At 41.7% G+C, this 21,926-nt stretch overlaps 2 protein-coding genes across 3 annotated transcripts in view; one reads left to right on the top strand and one right to left on the bottom strand.

Annotated features, from left to right (window-relative positions):
* Positions 1 to 3,350: 3,350 nt before the first annotated feature.
* Positions 3,351 to 11,676, top strand: cbx1a (chromobox homolog 1a (HP1 beta homolog Drosophila)). The gene is made up of 5 exons (XM_035654978.1): positions 3,351 to 3,369; positions 4,666 to 4,945; positions 5,195 to 5,366; positions 5,556 to 5,650; positions 6,575 to 11,676. The coding sequence occupies exons 1-5, from the start codon at positions 3,351 to 3,353 to the stop codon at positions 6,723 to 6,725; spliced, it is 717 nt and encodes a 238-aa protein (XP_035510871.1). The 3' UTR covers positions 6,726 to 11,676.
* Positions 11,677 to 13,812: 2,136 nt separating this feature from the next.
* nfe2l1a (nuclear factor, erythroid 2-like 1a) overlaps positions 13,813 to 21,926 on the bottom strand; it is a 22,451-nt gene continuing 14,337 nt past the window's right edge. For both annotated transcript variants that reach the window (XM_035654356.1, XM_035654358.1), the window contains exons 4-9: positions 20,854 to 21,051; positions 19,235 to 19,303; positions 18,760 to 18,903; positions 18,503 to 18,674; positions 17,198 to 17,881; positions 13,813 to 17,039 (exon numbers count right to left, since the gene is read on the bottom strand). In XM_035654356.1, the coding sequence (XP_035510249.1) occupies positions 16,057 to 17,039; positions 17,198 to 17,881; positions 18,503 to 18,674; positions 18,760 to 18,903; positions 19,235 to 19,303; positions 20,854 to 21,051 (2,250 nt within the window). In that variant the 3' untranslated portion in view covers positions 13,813 to 16,056. The remainder of the gene's footprint in view (positions 17,040 to 17,197; positions 17,882 to 18,502; positions 18,675 to 18,759; positions 18,904 to 19,234; positions 19,304 to 20,853; positions 21,052 to 21,926) is intronic.

Raw genomic sequence — 21,926 nt, 5'->3', positions numbered from 1 at the left:
GTTTAGTAATCCACGTTAGTACTGTTGTGTTAGGAACCGGGACGTTTTGCACCGTGAGTTACCATGCACACTAAATGTTTAAAACACCAGCCTACGTTGTATACGGGCCTCCCTGTAATTCACTCACTCATTAGGCTACTTGCTCAGGCCGTGACTAGCAGAAGACAACCATGTTGCTGCTTAATCAGTGTTGCTTGCAGCAGCAGGCATATAATTCATTTACTTGTGTGTTGCTTGTTTGTTGTTGTGAATGGTACGGCAGGCTGGTACGCCAACGATTATAAAGCCGCAATCATTACTATTGGGAACACGTTTCAAGAGCAACATCTTACCTCCCAAGCAAGGCACCAGCAGGAAGGGAGAAGTGGGTGTAATGCGAAGCGTAGCCAGGTCAAACCAACCAATAAGAAAACTCTTTCTCTCATCCACCAGCGTTAGGGCCCCGGCCCATCAATGCAGGTTGAATCTTTCGCAAAGCAAAAATTTTAGGAACTTTGCAAGCAGAGAAGGACTGATTGCAAACAAACTTTTAGACAACTCGCAAGCAAGAGACTGGTTTATAATTCAAATATGTCGTATGTTTTTACTACAAACATTAGTTTTATTGAAGTTGGAAGAAAATGTTCTTCTCATAATTTTTTTTCAATTTGCAACCTGTTCTGTTTTCAATCTCTCTCAAAAAATTTTTTTTTGATTGCCACTTACTCTTTTTTGCTCTCAAATCTCTTTTTTGGTTTCAAATCTATTCTATTTGATTGAATAATAAAGGAACAATTCTTAGTTCTTAAAAAGCCAAACATTGTTTATGGCCAATTTTAGAACTTAAACTCATGTAATTAGCCAAACTATGGATTTATACTTTTGCCCCATTACTGAGTGTGTCATTTTAAGAACAGGAAATAGTTTTTTGTAAGTAAAAAAAAGCATGACAAAACAATCTAACAATCTTGTATGTTGATATTCACATGTTCATATTGGATGAGTCTGTTGAATTCTAAGCTGAGGGGAAGCATCCAGTAGCAGTGCTAAATAGAATGATAATGGTGTCCTCGCTCATCTCTAACATCTACATTGTCTTTCACAGTCTTAAAGGTCCAGTGTGTAACATTTAGGAGGATCTATTTCGCAGACATGGAATATAATATTCATAACTATGTTTTCATTAACGTATAATCACCTGAATACAGAAATTGCTATGCTTTCTGTTACTTTAGAATGAGCAGTTTCTGCAGACGCTGCGGGTCGCCTTCAGTGGAGTCCGCCATGTTGAACCGCAATGTTTATACAGTAGCCCAGAGAGGACAAACCAATTACTTGCTCTTGATAGGGGCGTTCACATTTTTTGTATGTTTTGCAGCCAGTGTAGTTTCTCCTCGCTTTGAAGGGAAGGGTGACTCGAGCGAGTTGCAATCTGCCACTACGCTGCTAGATGTCACTAAATCCTACACACTGCACCTTTATAGTAGGCTAGGGGAAATGCTTGTGCTCAGGTCTATTTATTTTCCAGTTGTTTTGGTGTTAAACAGTAAATCAAAATGTCATTCACTGTAGAGCACTACAGTATATTTGCTGTTGGCAAAGGCAAAGACTTCACCTCCCACAATGCCTTGCCTATCCACTGACGTAACGTCCGCTGTGGGCTGTTGGCGGGCAGAACTGGATCGACGTTGTTTAGCGACGCGGAGGCTATTGTGTTATTCAGCAGCAAAGCCCATTGAGGTAAAGTCGAGCCAAAGCAGGGTAGTTTAGTGTCACCAGTGGCGGGTCTTCGGTTAGTTACTCGTCTACAACGGACGGCCAAATCACAGTGTTCTCACTCGGGCCTGCCATAAGCCCATAAAAGCGCTCCGAAGCTTTCTCTGTAAAGGTAAGGCTCATGTTAGCTAGCTGTTGAGGGAAAACACCAGCCATGTTGCCCTCTGGTTGTAGGGGGTGGGCCGCCTGGCTCCTCTCATTGCTCAGGATCGGGGAATTGCAACACACTGTGGCCAAATGAGGTCAAATGAAATGGACTTATTCTGGCATTCGTTGACTACTGGTGCAGCGGGTGCAGGCATGATGTAGACACCGTGTGCAGCACACTGGCTCCGGCGCTTTTCATGAAACAGTGGGGCAGCACAGCTTTGTTTCTGCGGTTACTCGGGAGGCATGGAGGAGGGCGTTTTTTCTTCCTCGCTGCCAAACCGCCAAATATCAGATAATGAAACGAGACACATCAGCCGAGGTCCTGCTAGCCGCCAGAATTGAGTTTCAGATACTCTTATACTTGTTGCAGTTCCACAATGTGTCTGTCAGTTCAGTGATGAAAGCAATGTTTGACTCAATATGCATATTCAAAGGTTGTTAGCTCCACACGTGTGGCAGCCACAGTGTCCTGCTATGGGAATCGTTACCGTGTAGCACTTCAGTAGTAGTTGTAGTAAACAGTCGCCTGATTCATGTGCACACAGATTAATATAATGTTTAATTAAGGTGTTTGCAAGTGAGCCAGGAGCTGGAGTTCCAGTGACATGGGAAATGAAATGCTTAGTCTGCTATCATGTTTAACATGTTATTGGAATATGAACACATTTAGCAAAAGTAAGCCAGCATTACATTTTGTCAAGTCTACAAGAGATGGAGTTAAAAATATTTCATGTTGACTTTTAAGTATGCTAGGATTTCTTTTTTCCTACTTTGACAGTGATATTTGCATAATGCAAATGCACACTTGTCATGTGAATAAAGACCATAACAAGGGTTGTGTAGGGTTTAGCCCATTAACTAGAGCGGGGCGATACATCTCTTAAGTCAATTTGAATTTGAATTTAAGTTGTAAAAAGGCTGTTATAACGGGGGGGTATATAGCTACTAAGCTGCTAAAACATGCCCCAATCCCCTAAAGTCAGCCATATACACAGAGTGTAGAACCATCTCCCCATAATATCCCATATGAGAGGAAGGGGCCTTAGAAGGGGCCCTAGTGATAAGACATTACAGATGTGTGGAGTAAATAGTGCATTTGTTGGGGACTATTTTCAGTGTTCGGTGCTCTATTGAGTGCTTGGAACAGCAAGACAGTGTATGGCGTTGAGTCAAACTACAACGAGCATGTTCATTGTAATGTAGGAACCCATAACAGCGGGGGGGGCTGAATGCTGCACAGGTTTTGAGACAGCAGAGCTGTAGCTATAGTTGTGACCAATCTGATTCAATATCGACCACTTACATTGGCACAATAACACAAGAGATTATTATGATCATTGTTCAGGGTGAAAAACAGACATTCCTTCAGGTTTTAACTGTCAAAAGACAGAGCATAAAGTTAAGTTACCTCCAAATGAACTCTCCTCTTCCTCACAGACGTGAACATGCTGCAGTGTGACAACAGTCTGTGGCTGAGTGAACAGTCTGGAGTTTGAAGATGTTTTAGTCTGTAAACACAGAGACAGCAACACTGTGTAAAGCCAGCATTCTGAGAGGTGAAAGTTGTGCTGCATGAGTGTTATATGGCTGGAACTAACTCAGGATGATAGAAGTACTGAAGCATTTTTTTGGGGTTAGTTTTTTATGGGAGCTTTAATTTTATTCTGTCAGTACAATCTGATTGTTAATTCCCAAACGTTGCTGTAGTGGTTGCTAGCGGAAGCTAGCCTGGCCATGATGTCAGGACTTAAGCTCTTAGTTAGGTTACCTGCCAAAATGGTGGCTGGATTGTAACGCTCAGCAGACCCACTCCAGATGCAATAGTTTAAACCTCTCACGGTGGTTGCACAGAGCCAGTCCTTTGAACGGTGCAGCTCTTTATCTGGTGACCCCTCCTCCTTTCTTTCCCGGCATACTCAGGTTTCAGCTGCTTTTCTCTCCTGCTGGGCCTAACATGGTTTCCCCCTGGCTTTTGATCTGGATTGGACAGGGAGTGTGCAAGTTTCTCAGATCATAATGTGACGACAGTGACGTTTTGCATTTTGGAGTTATGATTATATTATAATTATGAGACAATTATTACCTAATTAGCTAATGGATGGTAAATGGACCTGTNNCAAAGCGCTTTTACACTACACACACATGATGGTAAAGCCCATCGATCAGAAACTAACTCATTCATACACATTCACACACCGATGCACTTCGCGGTTCAGTATCTTGTTCAAGGATACTTTGGCATGTGACACCACCCGGTGATCAGACCAACGAACCTCCGATTGGGGGACGACCTGCTCTGCCTCTGAGCCACAGCCGCCCCTGATCCGATGTGGCTGACCCACATACAGTTTCATTATGAAATTCAGTCAGTTGCTTTACTCATTGACTCACGGCAGGCCACCGACTCTGTGCTGAAGCCTGCCGTCCTCACTGGATAATATCTCCCACCCACTGACAGCTGCCATGATAACCACATAACCAGTGTTATGGCTGATCGTTGTATGACTAGTTTAATCGAAGACCGCTGCATGTTGCTGTATCTTGTAGCTCCAGAATTGCTAGCTGCTGCTCAGGTCAGTCGTTCATGGCTTTTGAACATTTTCAGTTCAGTTTTATTGCAGGAGATACTAATCAGCCCTTGTATTTCCTCCATTCAAAAATAACTATTAAAATGTGGTATAGAATAATTTACCTATCGATCTATTACTTATTTGAATTCTTTTATCATTGTTTCTGCATATTTCCTCTTGGGTCCACTAGAAGTGCCCTCAGCAGACGTCAAGCTGGCGACCGTAGCAGGAAAGAAGGGCAAGAAGGCTGAAGAGGAGGAGCAGCCTGCAGCACCTGCAGAATCACCAGCACCAGAAGCAGCAGCAGCAGCAGCAGCCGTCACAGCCGCCGCCGCCACCACAGCCGCACCACCACCACCGGCAGCGGCAGAGGAGGAGGAAGAGGAGGAGTATGTTGTGGAGAAGGTTTTGGACCGCAGAGTGGTTAAGGGAAAAGTGGAGTTTCTGCTGAAATGGAAGGGTTTCTCAGAGTGAGTATAACTCCGTTCACTGAGATAATGCTTGGTGTTCTTTGCCGAAAGGCAAATGTTTTTCTTCTTAATTTGGGGATTCTTTTTAGTGTTTACAGAGTTTTTAGTTTGAAAAAGGCATGTGCAGCATAAAGAATCAGCACTGAAGTTTGCTCTCAATATTGAAAGTTCAGAATTTTGCCATTGATCTACAGCCCTACAAAAAAAAAGAAATACTACACTGTGTTCTGTCTGCACCCACCTTTCCAGTGAAGATAACACATGGGAGCCGGAAGAGAACCTGGACTGTCCAGACCTTATCGCCGAGTACATGCAGAAACACAAAGAGAAGGAGGAGAAAAAGAAGGAGGGCAAGAGGAAAGTCACCAGTGAGGCCTCGGGAGACTCAGAGGATCGAGGGAGCAAGAGGAAGAAGGAAGAGGTGAGCAAAGGAGAGGGACTGCTTTAGGCTAAAGAATCCCAGCAGTCATCCAGACCACAAAAGAATTGACAGTTTTTTTTTAACTAAGCAGATATGTCTACATACAGGTGTTTTAAAGTTCAGTACAGCATTATCTCGCACCTGTCTATTTTCTCTTCTTTGGTCAATGTTCTCTTGCTCTGTCTGCAGGGCGAGAAGGCAAGAGGTTTTGGTAGAGGTCTGCAGCCGGAGAGGATTATTGGAGCGACAGACTCCAGTGGAGAGCTGATGTTCCTCATGAAGTGGTGGGTCTTCTTCACTGTCTTTGTAAACGTCCAATGAGATGGCTTTGAGGTAGAATAAGTCTTCCTTTCAGAGGATTCAACAGTTGATTGAACAGACAATACAACATGGAATATAATTTGTACCCTGGTTGAAGGAAATAAGAAGATCGGTGAAGATCTCCTGCTCAGAGCCCATTTGGGCCTTACAATAGGGTTCAGTGTGGAATCACAGAAAGCACTTCTAATTCTATTAATAACTCTGATGGCTGATGTACCGTAAGTCCATCAGTGCTGCAATCATACTTTTTCCAGTGTCACAGTAGAGTTATGTGAACCACAATGTCCATGCCAGGCCAGTGTTGGAACAAAAAAAGACTTTCTTTTGTTTTGCTGAACAAAACTGAGGAACCTTCAGGCAAAATAATAAAGTCAGTAAAGTCATTTCAGTGTACGGTGGTTAATTCTTATTTTTAACTACATGGTCCTGCAACCCACCAGCACCTGACTTTTGTTTTCTTCACGAGTAAATGTGTAAATTCAATGATACGTTAACTACTGAGGTCATAGTTAGAGTAACTAAACCACAAAGCCACTTTAATACGGGTATCTAGTTGTGTTGCTGATTGAGCTGTTGTGGAGCAGCAAGCTTCTCCTTAGTCTGTGCTACAATCAGCGGAGACTGTAAAGGCCACTACTGTAAAGGCGGAGGTCAGTTGCATCGTCAAGTTGCAGGTTGTCAGAGAGCAACTTGTTATCCTTGTTATTGACTTAGCTAAAACTGTTTTGTAGGAGGAAATAAATGAAGCCCCCATTGTCTCACACACTTCTCTCTATTTCGCTCTCCCTCTTGTGTTCTCCTTTTCCTTTTCCCCTCTCTCTGCCTTCTTTCACCTGTCTGTCTCTGCTATATTTCTTTCTACTTTTTCTCTTGAATTAAATGAACAGGAAGAACTCAGACGAGGCAGACCTCGTCCCAGCCAAGGAAGCCAACGTCAAATGTCCCCAGGTGGTCATCTCTTTCTACGAGGAGCGTCTCACCTGGCACTCTTACCCCACAGAGGAGGAGGAGAAGAAAGAGGAAGAGAAAAAAGACTAGATGAGTGGAGGTGGAGGTGCAAAGAGGAAAAGAAAGGAAGTGCGGAAGTGCAGGGCGGGAAATCAACTATGTGCTGGTGAACTGTTGTCCAGGTAATTGATTCTAGCAGCCACTTTGGCAGTGGAGAAAAGTGGAGAAAATCCCAGATCATTAGGATTGAACTGCCAATGTAGCTGACAGAGGACAGAAGAAGGTTGTTTTCCTGCCCTGAAAGGAGACTGGTGTCCTTTCCTCAAAAGATACTCCCACCTGTATCTTGACTGAAAATGTATTCTTTTTTTTATTCTTTTTTTTTTTTTTTTAAAGAGGTATGTTAACACTTAGTCTCTCTTACTTTACGTTTTTCCCTCACCAAGAACATGTCACTTGATGGGAATTGGTGCCTTTGTTCTGCTAGTATTCCTCGTTGGCGTCACAAGCCCAATATTGAACTGAATACAGTGAAATGACCATAAAAGAATTTGTCTCCTACATTTGGTGACAGGTGCCTGGTGTTGGAAATACAGGAATACACCGCAAGCTGTCAAGCTTATCTCTTAAACATGTGCATTCATGTGAGAAGCAAGCTGAATGTTTGATTGTGGCTGGCAAGTTTGTCTCTCCTCCCAATCACCGGTTTATAAGTCCTGTTTTAAAAAAAACAAAAAAACATTTCGGTTGAAAAGATGGTGAAAGCGCCCGATGAATTGTGGTGGCTAAGAGAGCACAAACTTTTCTTCTTGCTTTGTCAGGATACATTGGGGGGAACTTCTTTTGGAACGGAATGAATTGAGGAGAGGTATTATGGAGGAGTGAAAGAATGGACAGAAAACATTCGTCTCTCTCAGTATCTGTGCCACTCTCTGAGTTCTCATTATTGCTGTATGTAACGCTGTTCTCAGTTGAAACTTCAAATGCCAAATGACGACTGTACATTTCACTCTGACGTGGGCAGATTGACAAAGAGCAGTTGCAGTCTACTAGGGGTGTAACGTTACATGACATTCACAGTTCGGTATGTACCTCGGTTTTCAGTAGAGCAGGGAAAACATTTTTGTTATTTATTGTGAAAAATGATAACAGTAGCTCATTAGTTCTGTTCAATTCTTACTGTAACAGTAACTGCACTCAAATACTGGCATATTGTCAATAAGAAAAAAATAACACAAATGTCAGTAATGCTCCATCATTAGACTCTGACCTGTTGATCATTGTTGAACAGCTTACAGAGCAGCACAAGAGACTGATTAAAATTCACATGTGAAGGCACAGTGTAGCTGGGCTCAAGCACCATATGCTTAAATCCTGTATTTTCCATCCAAGTATGGTTGCATATCCACATTAATAAACACATAGTAGTTATAGTTGTTACTTTGGCACGGCCTGTATCTGCGGTGAAAGGCTGCCGGTCTGTTTTCATGTCTCGTTCTGCATATCGCCACGTTTGATGGTGGGGGGGGCGGTCGTAAACGACACGTTTTAAAGTGTTTCCACAGATGAATCCAACATCAGTTGAACATCGTCTGCATACAGTTTGCCGCTAATCGCTGCCTGTTTAGCTTAAACTACCCAGGTAAGCAGACTAGCATGCTACAGCTGGTGGACAACTGGTGCACTGCCAAAACTTTCCAGGTAAAACTCGGGCTCTAGAACTTCTGTTCCACGAGTGCGAGTAGGCAACATAAATAGGCTGTTTTGACAGTAATCGTTTAGGTCACGGGTGTACTGAACCGAGGCACTCCCATACCGAAATGAACATCCTGCGCCAAACGGTACGGGATGCATGTATCGTTACACTCCGACATTCTACGTGAGAAGACCACCAGTCGTTGCCTTGGCTTTACATGTCCTACCAGCCAATGTGGCAGCCAACCAGCCAGCACTTGAGTGTCCTGCAGTTGTCTGCTGAAACAGTTTTTTAAAAAGTCATTCCAGCAACGGATTATGCTTTTTCCCAAAGCTACTTTGCTTTCTGTTTCAGTTTTTAATGAAAACTAAGGAACTCGTCTGTATTTTATCAAACCGTCAGTTAATGTTTGTGTGCTCATTTTGTGGAGGTCCACAGGTAAACCTGTAGTTTTGCTTTCAATGTAAAATGTCCATCTGCCTTATTTCATGTTACTCAATCATATGCTTTCTAAGTATTAAGATATATATATAAGGGCATAGCACTCTCCTAATGTGTTTTGAGTTATTTATTTTTAAACCATCAATTACAAAAGTACTCAATTCACCAGCTGTTTTCGCTGCTTGACTTGGCCATTCCTACTGAACTTATTTGTTTAGTATGAATCCCATGAATCACCTTCAAGCAAGGCTAGAAGACAAATGACAACTTACAGAAGTAGTGAACCATGTTTAAGTTTACTGATTTGAGTTCATTCACTGGCAGATGAGGCTGCTTTGATTCAAACCTTTCGTGCCAATTTTGTGGAGTTACTTTATGCTGGACGAGAGGCTGGTTGGTTACCTGCCAAAGTGGCTGGAGTGTACACACGGTGGCAAAAACATCTGGCAGGTTGTACATTTCCACACTGCTAGAGTGACGGGCACACTGGATAACTTTAGATGAAGAGTTACATGATTGTCATAGCAGTTGGTGTTGTACTAGTTGAGACTCAGCGTCAGGAGTGGCAGTCCAAGAATTCTGCCTGAGGATGCTGATGTGCCCTTTAATAGGGCTGTGTATTGGCTAGAATCTGGTGGGTACAATACAGGGGTTACTACTCAATATATTGCGATACTGTAAGTATAAAAAGTTTTTTTATGTAATTTTAGGAAGACTGTCAGTGTAAAGAACAAATCACCATATACATAAAATCTAAACTTTTTTTTTTTTTTATTCCAGCAGAATTTGTATTTATCCCAATCTCTGTAATATCCAACATCAAACTGAGAGGTTTACGTTTATAACACTCGATTTGAGAATCAATACAATATCACAGAACAAAATATTGAGATTTCTGACACCCCTACCCTCCAGCCTGTAAATTAGTGGGGCAAAGTGTTGAACCAAGTGATGATCATTCAGACTGAAACACATACAATTAGAATGAACAGGGTTCTCAGCTGAGAAACTGCAGGTTTTTACTTGAGCCAAACGTAGGTTGAAGGTGTGTTAGGCACTGAGCTCAGCTGTTTGACACTCTGATGCAGGGTCTTATAAAATCAACCAGGCTCCTTGTTAATTATCCTTATTGACGGTTAATTGCAAGAGTAGGTAAACAAGCATGCATAATATATTGAGCTGCTGCAACAGGCTTTTCTAATTTGAGTATATTTGCTACTGGAGTAACACCTGCAGCAAGCCTTTCTGACTGATGATCATCAAACATGTTTCCATGGGAAATAAAGGCACCCCCTCTAACTCGTTGCCCTCAGTGTGAAGTTAACAGTCACAAAGTGATTCATGTGGACCATCAGTTTGGGAACTGACCAGCCAGTCAGTGAATTGTCGGCTGTACTTTGTACATTCATTTACTCTGGCAGCCACATTGGATCGAAACCAGCCAACAAGCTGCTTTGGCTGATGGTGAGAGAGCCACCTTGGCTGGTAGGTGAAGGTTTCCTGATGAGACTGCGGCTCACTCAGCAGTAGATACATGCTCCATAACAGCCTCAGCTGGGTTTTATTCCTAATGGAGGAGGTGATTAAACATATGTTTAAAATCATTTCCTCTCCCTTGTTTTAACCTTCACACACACTCAGCCACATGTGTGTTTTTCTAGATTGTATTATTTTAGCTTGTGCGGGCCGGGCAACACTCAAGACATGATGATTCAGCACATTAGAAGTATTTCTGGGATCCTCTTGCTTGCAGACCGTCCTTTGTTCATAAAGTTTTGATATTTGCATAAATAAAACGGCAAAGGACTTTTGAATTCAATATGATTAGCATACAAGAGGTCTTTCTCTGGTGTTTTCACTGCTGCCTGATGTCTCCCTGTGTTTAATGTGTTGAATGTTGCCCGGCTGTGCTTATTTCTATGTGTACTGTATTAAAGCTAGTGTAGTAGCTTCCTCTGTTAGCAGACCCGGGTTAGCTCTAGTTCAAATCCCCTTCTCTGATCTTACCCTTGGCTCGCCTTTTGCTGCTGGAGATTATAAGTGAACTGACCTTGAAGAGAAAATTCCATTGTGTTTTCCTTATTATAATGAACCTCCATTCATGTCCAGTGGATATTGTTTTTGTGCTTCACCTCGTACTGCCTCATGTCACAACACTTGAAACAGCAGCTATTTTTAAATATTTATGTTTTCTTACAGAATGATCATTTGAATGAGCCCTTACCGTGAGTGACATGTTGTGGAAGATGCACGAACTCAAAGCAGCATAAAAACAGTCACGTTCTTTAAATAAGCAACCACAGGATATGTAAACATAAAAATTCCTGCCCAAGTACTTCCTATCAAAAGGCCAGAAGAATAAACAGAAAGAAACACGGTCTTCTTTAGAGGCTGAATTACAGGGCGGTCAAAGTGAGTTGGCTCAGCTGTAAATAGTTTGTAGCATTTGAAGTCAAACCTTTCTGACTCTAAAATTTCTGTGCGAATGCTGTTACTACTGTATGTCGGCATCTGTACGCTAGGTCTAAGCCTACCCTTTCTACTGATCGGTTTCCACACAAATGTATTGTTCAGTAAAATTACTGAAATTACTTTGTAGAACTTCCGGCCTTTGGGGCGCTCTTATATCTTCACCATGCACATCAGTGTTACCAGAGTTAAATGTGCTGCACGCTGACTGCCTTCTGTTATACCTCACCATTGACAGGAGGGGATTGAATTAGCCGCACCTGGTTCTGCTAGTTAGCTTTTTCTATCTTGTCTCTGAAACCTTTATCTGTATTTAGCGGATTAGCTTGTGTTGTCCTGTTGCATGTTTATTGGTTTCCCTTGCAATGTCACTGTCATGGCTGATCTACTTTTTAATTGTCTGTTTTGGACAATAAAGGTTTTTCGTTTATGTAACTGTTTGTACTTTTGTGTCTCTATTAGTCCTTTTACATTTTAATGGCCCACATCAATAAATGTATAACTACCTCAGGTATCTGAGTGTTTGGGAAGCTGTTTGAGGGCTAAACGTTAGCCTTTTTGTGCTGTCAGTAAAACCAGAGCTTGAAAAAAAAAAATAAGAATTTTTGTCAGTGTCCAGCAACTGTCAACAATTTTCCTTTCTACTGTCCCAGACTTAGCAGCCATTGTCACAGATTGATCTGTTTTTCTCATTCTACATTATGATTGCAGTTTAATAACTTTGTTTCAGTAACTTCCATAACTTCCTGGACTCACTGATCAAGAAGGGAGGGAGAAAATCGAACTGAACTGAACTGAACTGAACTATTGACATATAAGCTATAGGAACACCCTAATCCAGAGAGAGGAGGTCAAATGAACTTCACACACTACACCTGCTGACTGCACACGGCACAAGAGGAGAGGGAGAGTCCCCCGTGCTGTTGGTAGAAGAGCCATAGACAGCGATTACTCTGAGCAGCATGCATGGGAATTATGGCAACATAATATATTGCAATATATTTCTCTTCTTTTTCCTCATGGTCTGAATAAGTCGCTAAATTTGCCGCTAGTAGAATTAAAGTTAAATTAAAGAGGATCTGAAAAAGTACCTATATCTAGTGAGAAAGATTGTGTGAGAGAGAGAGAGAGATGCAGTGTAAAGCTTGTGTTGTGCCACCTCACATTTTTTTAATTTGAAAACTTAATTAAAATGATGTCTATTCTATTTCACATAAACTTTATAATTTCATTTGTAATGATACATTTCTCTGCTGTCCCATAATTCCATAATTGTCCCATACACTGAACTTTTTTGTCCCATGTGCCATTTTTATTGTCCCTGAGACAACAGGACGTCTTAAAAAATCCACTAATCTGAATGTTAGGCCCTAAAAAACATCTTAAATAAGTTTTTTTCTTAAAAAAATAATTTGATCAATGAAGTTAAAGTTACTTGTATAAAGTTTCATCTTTCAGTCTCCCTTTAAATGTGTTTTTGGGAAACAGTTGTATTGATCACTAACAACTACAAAATGAAACTTTCATGGAGCCAATACTGATTTTCCCTCATGTCCTTTGTACTGTTTTTTTCCTACCAGTATGGAAATGAAATAGGTCTTAAACTGCATTCATAATGGTCTTAAGAAGGTCTTAAAAAGACTGACATTTACCCTGTTGAATCCTGCAGAAACCCTGTCATTATTACGTGAATAAATTACATTCTTATTATTGTCCTATAACTATGCCCAGCCCTAATGGGCTTACAATACACAATAATTATCTTGCCTATGGTTCCAGCACTTTGAGGCAAAGTTGGCAAACTTAAACACGCCAAATAATGAACAGCCATTTAATATCCGCTCAACTGTACCATTGATTACTTCATGGTTTGACTGAGCCATTTCCTGGAACATTGACTGTCTTAAATCACAATTTGTACAATACAAAAGACAATGAGAATGTATCTAATGTAATTTCCATTGTAATTTCATTATTTCTAGAACTCTTTGTGGGTTGTTGCTTTGTAATCTTTTTTTAAAGCCATATACTCTCAAATTGAGTTTGCCTGTATTTTTCCCTAAGGTGCCTTCTGGTCAATTGGTCCCAGAATTCCCTTTCTGCCTTTCTTTCATCAAGTGCATTTTGTTTGTCTTGATTCAACAGTAAAATTTCACATGCAATAACGGCATGAGCTGGGAACTAACTATCCCACACACTTCCTGTGTACTCTGACCTCCAGGTAACTGAGTGATGGCACAGGGGCATTTTGTTCTCTGAGGTTACACAGGACCCCAAAGATCCAGAGAACACTTGTTAAAGTGTTTTTACAGTTTTTTTTTTACACCCTAGGTAGTAATTCACACTTGAGAAAACCCACTCTGACCTCTACCATTGTCATTGGGCCAGTTTATGTGTTAGCTTGTATGTACCAGTAAGCACCACAACCAAAACTGGGATGCAGCTTACCTCGTCATTTTTACTGTAAAGGACTGCTAATACATAATTAAAACACCAATGGCTATCTCTGATAGCCTTTATCTGCTATTGTTACTGTATAGACACCAGAGAAGGGACTGCATGACTCCAAAGAAATACAATTTATTTTTATTTTTAATATTACAGAAGACAAGGTCCCAAGTCCTTGAATACCAGCAAGCACATTGGGCAGTCACAAAATGTAAACACTTAACAACAACTAAAATCTTGCTCCATTAGTGGTAATGATGAGCATGCAGTGTGTTACATTGTAAGAAGCTCAGAATTGGTCTACATAAATTTGAAAGATGGGATTTTGGCAGAGACCATTTCATTCCACTGCGTTTCTTTGCCATACAGATATCTAAGAGGGACACATGCACATACAGTAATTTGATTCTACAACGAGGTACCATGTGAAACACTGATAATTTCTTGCCTAAAAACAATCTAACAATACTACTAGTTACATGGCTTTATCAATAATAATACTTTCTACAGTCTAGATTATGCAAAATTTAGTTCAGATTGTAAATTCTTAGTATCAACAGGTCAAACTGCTGCCATGTTTAATTCATTGTAGTAATGTCTTCATCAGAATCTCTGGAGTTCTGCCTTACTCAGCTATGGGTACAACCACTAGAGGGTGACATGCTAACTTGAAACAATTCATAAATCAGCCTTGAGTTTGGAGAAGTGTTGGAATCTAGAGTTACCTGTCTTTAAAGGCCAAAACTGTAATTTCAGTACATTCATAAGCATTTTGGGCACCTAACATATATTATGGCAATCAATCTTAAAACATTAACAGCTTCACAACTAAACTCAGTTGTATTAAAGAACTGTCAAGACTGACAACAGATTCCAGTCCTGTTTTAAATTTAGGTCAGGGTTGGGACTGCCCTTTTTGTAGCTACATTTGGAGCAAAGATTCCCACTATCTTGTGTGAAATAGACAATATGATTTCAACAGCTTCACAGATGAATGTTAAAAATACATAAGAACACAAAAACGTTAAAGGCACAGGTAAAACCCACTGCAGTTATGCTTTTAGTTTACAAGAAAAAAAAAACAATACAGGCACCACTTATGGGTAAAAGGAGTCATTCCTCAGTCATATTTTAACAGACTGTTGTCAGTTTGTTGCAGTCTGGTCACTCCACCATTCATGAATCTCAAAGCCTTAAAAAATGGTACAGGGCCCTTGCAATCTGACATATCATTTTTCTGGCCAGGTGTGAAAGTTCCAAGTGCTCTATCCATCCAATCTTCATATTCCTATTTCCATTACTTTTCTGTGTTTGCCACTGAATGACATGGAAGGACACACAATGCATGATGCCACATCATCTCACCTTATTTTCAAAGACCATCTCCCCACCTTAAAGCATAAGGCTGGTATTATTTGATCTTTTTGTTCTTATTATTAACAAATCCTCTGAGACCGAAAGCAACAATGAATATATCCTACTAAAAAGTGTTGCCACATTCTAATATAGCTTATATAGACAAAAAAAAGTTTAGCTTTTTGTGTATGATCTAAGTCCTCATGTGGTAGAAGTGGAAATCTTCAAAACAATGGTCAATTTACAGGAAAACTGACTTGAAGTCAGTTTTAACTTATGTATGCTATTCCAAGATGCCCTCTATAGTTAGAATTTGAAAGGGTTTTGCTGGAGATGGTAACTAATGTCTTTGAATAATGTTGTACAGTTTGGCAGTGGGTTGGCTTGTGGTTACTGCACCGTCTGGGATCTGAACATACCCAGGTTTGATCCCCATGAACTCAAGTCTTTAGCTTGCTAAAGCATATTTGAGTGAGATTCTGCACTTCTACTAGCTCAAGGGGAATAACCACAACTTCCCATCCTGTGTACCAACAACCCTTTCTTGGTGACTCAGTCATTGTAGCGTCCCCAGTTGTTTGGCTATAGTAGCTGACAGCCAGGATCCAGCCTGCTATCACTGTTGGCTTATTCAACTCATGTTTTCAAGTCTCTGAGGAAGCTTATACTAGAGAAAGCAGGACTGTGGTTAGGGACTGAACTAGCATTTCCCATGTCATCTGGCCTACCATCTGTTTACTGTAGAAAATGTTTGAAGCATGGAGAACAACACATCCCGGAGTAAAGGTTTAATCGACATTAACGTCATCATGAAAATCACTTCCTCTCAGGGTATCTGTTTGGGTGTTTGAGGATTTCATGGTACCTTTTAGCACCTTCCATTGACACTAGATAAAGAATTCTTCATTCACCAGTGCATCCGTATTTCCTGCCTTTTTTGTGGTTTTGATCACATTCCTGTTAAGGAATCTCTTTACTCTCTCTACATTCTCTAACGGCTTGTTCACCTCCTCACTTCTTCTTGTCCCTCTGTTTCTTGCTGGTTTTTGTTAGTGGCATCGCTGCCCCTTGTTGGCGTGAAGCTACTGTGACACTACCATTGGGCTCAAAATTAAGCAGGTACTCCATAGCATCCAGTGGCCTCCCCTCCTCATCCCTGAGAGTGGAAAAGACTTCCTGGTACAACATGCCAAGTTGGCGCTTCATTTCCTGCAGATTCCTCAGGGCTTCCTGTTTCTCTCGAAGCAGCCGTGAGCGGTAGCGCCTCAAACCTGACACATCATCCTTCAGTCCCAGCAGCACATCCATTTTCCTCTGCCTGCAATTCTGGGCAGCTATCTTGTTCTTACCACGGCGCCGTATGTCCCTGATGAGGGTAAGCTGATCCTCATTGAGTTGGCTATTGGCCAGTAGGTCATTAAACTCCTCCACTGGCAGATTAACAATGAGCTCATTGGAGAAAGGGACTTTCAAGGCCCGTGCACGCCGTTCATCCCGGCTCCACATTTTGGTCTCAGAGATGTGCCTGGAGCTGCGGTAAGGCCTGGCACTGTCATGTCGCAGGGAGGATTTGGTGTGTTTGGTAGACATCTTGCCCAGGGATGGAGAGGAGGCAGATGACCAGGGTTGGTTGTACGTGTGATCGTGGCCGATATGCTCCAGCCAAGGGAAGCCATTAAACAGCTTGTCATCTCCATAGTTGGGAGGGAATTGTTTCTTAACATCTTCAGGGTACACTCCTCCTACTGCACCCATCTCCTCCTCTTCCAGCTCCTCCTGCTTTATGGTCACCTCCAATTCCATATCCAAACCAACTAACCCATCCTCAGCATCTTTGTCCTCGTCTTCAGAGAAGGGACTTCCCTCATCCGACACACAAGATGAAGAGGATGAGGAAGAGGAATAAGAGGAGGCCTCAGAAGCACTTGGAGAAGCAGGGCTGTGGCTGAAGTCCAGAGAAAGACCAGAGTCTGAGTCTGCCTCATTCTCGTCGTCTAGAAGGAGGGAACGTGGAGAGGTTAAGGTAGGGTCTACAGTTATGTAGTAATATTTAAATTTAGTATTAGTGTTCTCTTAAAAGAAAGGTAAATTGTTGAACAGTATGTCAAAAATAGTCACTATAAAAAGGTATATTGCCTCCCTGTTAAATTACCTTGCTGATGTCCTCTAGGTTGAACATGATCTTCAGTGACTGACGTGCTAGAGCCTAAGTGGTCATCATCTTTGCCAGTTTCCTGTTGGGCTATTCCACGGCCAAGATAGCCCTCTTCTTCCAGCCTGGCTGCCATCTCAGGAGTGAATCCTTCCTCCAGAGCTAGGTCCAACAACCTAAACTCATCTAAGATGGCAGCATCCTCTAAGAGGTCACTAAGTGAGCTAGGGAGACCGTTTTCATTCTCAATATCCTCTTCGTCACTCAGAAAGACATTGGAGGGAGACGTCAGAAGGTCTTGGGTCATACCATTCCCCTCTGGAGATGGGGTGAAACTGGAAGCTGTCATGTTGCGTGAATGAAAGTTAACATCCCAGGTAGGAAGGTTTTCAGGGTAGGGAGCATACTGTGAACATGGACTGCTTTCCACGGTATCCACAAGATCTTGTGTTAGCAGATTTATGTTGAAGGTACTGGAGTTATCTTCTGCACTTAGTCCCAGGAAGCCTTCTGAAGGATCTTCTGCAAGCAGATCTGTGTTATCTGGAGGACTGTGCCAGGAATACACATTAGAGTTTGTCGAAGTGTCCATTGTGTTAAAGGCTAAACTGCGGTCATCCAAATCTGCACTGGGGGTGAGTGGAAACAGGACTGGCTCTGACTGGCTTGGAGGCCCAAACGACCCTAGAAAGAAAGAGTGGATATTTTTGCAAAATGTTGAGAATTATGGGATATGCTACAGCTTCTTTGTTACAATCATTCATTCCTTGTTATGGTCCAATGACTGGGGAGCAAACAGGAAAGTGTCTAGGCAAAGGACACTTTGACATGTAAACACGAGGAAGTGGGGATCGAGCCACCAACTCTGCAATCAGTGTACAGCCCTCTCTACCACCTGAGCCACAGCCACCCCCACATGAATATACAACATTTGGTAAGATTTTGGAAAAAGAGGAGCTTTTCAAGATAAATTCCCAAGAAAAGGTCCAACTTACTTCTTTCCAAAGCTTTCAACCACATCGTGTGGTTGCTCAGCAGATGGAGGTGCTCAGTTGTCATGATCATGTTGGCCTATGGAATTTCTAAACCATCGCCATAGCAAATGAGCAACTCAGTCCACTGAAAGGCCACTAAATGTCGTTGAAAGCTTTGAAAACAAGGGCCCTGTGTTGAGATTTTTACTGTCAAGCTGCTGTATCCAAGGACAAGAATTAATCTTCATGCTCAATTTCTCAGGAGTTATTGAAGCTTAAGAATACTGTCCATGAATTCTAACAACAAATGTCATCTTTTAAATTGAATTACCTTGCTGCTGGGGAGTCTCCATGAGAAGGACCTCCTGATCAGCCTCTGTTACGTCATTGTCATGGTTGTTACAGTTTTGCTGTAGAGCTTCAGACCTCACATCATGAAGGGTCCCAGTTGCTCTTGAATTCCGGGTGTGGTCAAATGGAGTCATCATGTTAACCTCTGTGTTCTGGAGAGAAGGGATGAAAAATGTATTTCAATGTATTGTATCTTGGCTTACTCGTCTCATGATTTCATCTTATTCTCGCAGTCACCTCAGGCTCCATGATAGACAACAGGTCCTGCCATTCAAGCTCCAGGTCCAAGGATGGGTTTCTGGTGGGGATGATGGGGGGCATCATTGGGTCCCTGTCAGGGGACTGACACTCCAGATCTCCTCTACCGCCAACATTACGTAACTGAGGACCAAGAAAGAAGGAAAAATGAGTTCTGTTCAAGGTAAAGAAGTCTATTATTCTCCACCCCTTCCGCTATCTGCTGACACCATTTTGCAAGGGCACTGTTGTTGCATCCTAGGGTTAGCACCGCACAACATGATTGTGACTGGAAAAAATACAAACAATCCAGCATTTTTACCCCTATACCAGAATGATTATGGGTTCAGTCAGACATTTCTCCAGCACGAAATAATAAACGAAATATGGCGATAGGTTTGGCTATGCAAGAGACAAGAAGAAGAACACAACAGAATGCACTGAAAAGAAGTGAAGAGAAAATAGGAGGCTATACCTGTTGTTCTTCTGTGAAGGGAAAGGTTTCTTCCAAAAGCCTTAAACACTCCTGGAGGGAGAAAGAAGTCTGAAAATATAGAGACAGAGGAAGAGAAAGGCAGAGAGAGAGGTTTAGAGACAAAAGAAGACAAGCAGGTGGTCTGCATTTGACTTAATCCCAGTTTTGACCAACTGGTGTGTTTTTTTAATAGCCTCACTTTACTCATAGCTTTAATTATTGATATAAGCAACAGACAGGGCGTGGATGGATGATCTATTCTTGTCACACACTACGCTCCAGTCATTGAGAATCAGTGCTTTATGATATGTCCCTTCACCAAGTAACAGTTTCAGTCTGTCCCTCTTGTGGCACCATGAGGGTGAGACTTCTAAGAATAAACACAGTTTTCATTTGTCAAAATTAACCTGTTGGCCTATGTGCCTCTTTCTGTCTCTCTTATCCATTGCAGTTTAATTCCAATGTCAGTTTAATGTCAGGCTAGTCTTTCCATCTTCACTTGATCCTGTCACAAATCAAACACTTCTCCCCTCTGACCTGCAGTGCTATGTGGGAAAGGTGAAAATGTAGCAGAATTCTTTTTCACAAGGCAGGCTTCTCTGCCCTAAAAACAAGGGACAGCACCACAACATACACAAACCCATTTTTTATATTTTTAGATTGTTACTACAAAATGTGTCTGAAGGTGAACTGAAATAAGCTTATTGTCTACACATTTAGTTTTATTTTAACTTTCCACACACACACACACACACACACACACACTAGTGTATTTTACAGGTTAGAAATCAGCTTAAGTGCCACAATGCTTTTCTATTCTGCTGAGCTGGCAGCTTTCCAGCATTTGAAGATGAAGCATCAGCGGCTCTTATTCCAAGCATGACAGACGCTCTGATCACCTCGTCTAATACACAGTTTTATATGTCAGGCTGGTAGTCACTGATACAGAATTTTTTAAAGGTCCAGTGTGTAATGTTGAGGAGGCTTTATTGGCAGAAATGGAATATTCATGATATGATATCATGATGATGATATTCATGTTGAATGACCCACGTGTTGCTTTCAACTAATTGTCTAACCACCATGTTTCTACAGTTGCCCAGCACTACCCGTGAAAGAACAGTTCAACATTTTGGGAAATACCGGCTGGTAGCTCCTTTTACATATTACACACCTGCACATTTCCCTAAATGTCGAACTGTTTCTTAAATTATGCTTTGTGGGATTTTGATGTTTTAAAGTTCACTAAACTGCTACAAGGCTGTGGTCACATGAGCAGACCTATGGCCCATATTCATTACAAACTGTACCAAACCTAATGGCAATCATCCAGTAGTTTTGCAATATTGTAATATACAATACTGTAGCATGTTATTTTTTTTTTAAGTATATTGTTTTCGGCTTTTTATGCCTTTATTTGATAGGACAGCTGGAGACAGGCAGGAAAGGGGGACAGAGAGAGGGGATGACACGTAGCAAAGGGCCGCAGGTTGGATTCGAACCCTTGGCTGTTGCAGCAAGGACTCGGTACATCGATCGCCAGCTCTACCCACTGAGCTAACCGGGCGCCCTGTAGCATGTTATCATCACAATTAAACCAAGTACTGACTATGTCTTACCTGGTCTACTTCATTCTGAGTTAGCTCTCCGTTGTTAGCACGGTTGTAAGAACCTCTTGGTCTTCCCCCTCCCTCTGCTCTCCTGTAACTCCTATGCATCCTGTCCAGGTCTTCCTCCTCCTCTTTATCCTCCTCCTCCTCCTCCTCTCCTCTCTCATCCAGAGCACCACTGTGATTCAGCGCATGATGCGTTTCTTCCTGGTTGCAGCGACAAAAATGAAGAGTGACATGGTCAGTGCAGCCATTACACCACAGCGAAACTGTCCAAAGTACCTTAACAATGGGTTAACATTTCACCTTGATTACTGCATAGTCTCTAGAACCACTACACTATGGAACCTCATGTTTCATGCTGCTCAGTTTCATGATACATGACATTAAAGCAGCATTAATTAAAAATTTACCTCAATTCACTAATTATCAACAGTAAAGAGGGGCATGAATCTTCTCTTTTAAGTCTCATTAAGAAAGTGAATAAGAATATTTCCCAAAATGTCAAACTACTACTACAGTACTGGAACCTATCCTGTAAAGCAGATGTGACACCTCTCACAAAGTTATTAATAAGGCTGCTTTAAAAAATGCAAAGAAATAAATATATAAATATATTTTGTAATTATTTTGTGTGAATATTCAGTCATAATAAACAATAACATAATAAAAGAACAAATATTTTAGTAGTAGTCGACAACCACGGCTTCCATGAGGCTTTGACAATGTGCCAGTGGGTAGGCCTTTCTTTGGACATGTATTTGGCATATGCTATTAGTTATACAACACAGATAGACTGAACCCATGCTATCACCATGCTAACCACTGGAGGAGTATAATGCTGTTGTACTGTCTTCTATAGTATGAGCCTGTATGTACAGAACATGAAGACTTTACCCAGAGACAGACAGCCATGCTCAGAATAACTTTAACCTTCTCCTGACCTGGCTGGGGGCTTACAGACAAACCCAGAGACCCTCAGCAGCTGGTCAGCAAGGACACGCATGTGGCTTTGAACATATGTGGGAACTGTTGGGTCCAAATAATTTGATAAGGAGTACGGTATAGACCTGCTCTATTTG

This window comes from Morone saxatilis, unplaced genomic scaffold, assembly GCF_004916995.1.
Source record: "Morone saxatilis isolate NCDOM2014 unplaced genomic scaffold, NCSU_SB_2.0 Contig14, whole genome shotgun sequence".
Classification (NCBI taxonomy): domain Eukaryota; kingdom Metazoa; phylum Chordata; class Actinopteri; family Moronidae; genus Morone; species Morone saxatilis.
Note: the sequence above shows the minus strand (reverse complement) of the source record. Positions and strands in the feature narration are given on the sequence as shown.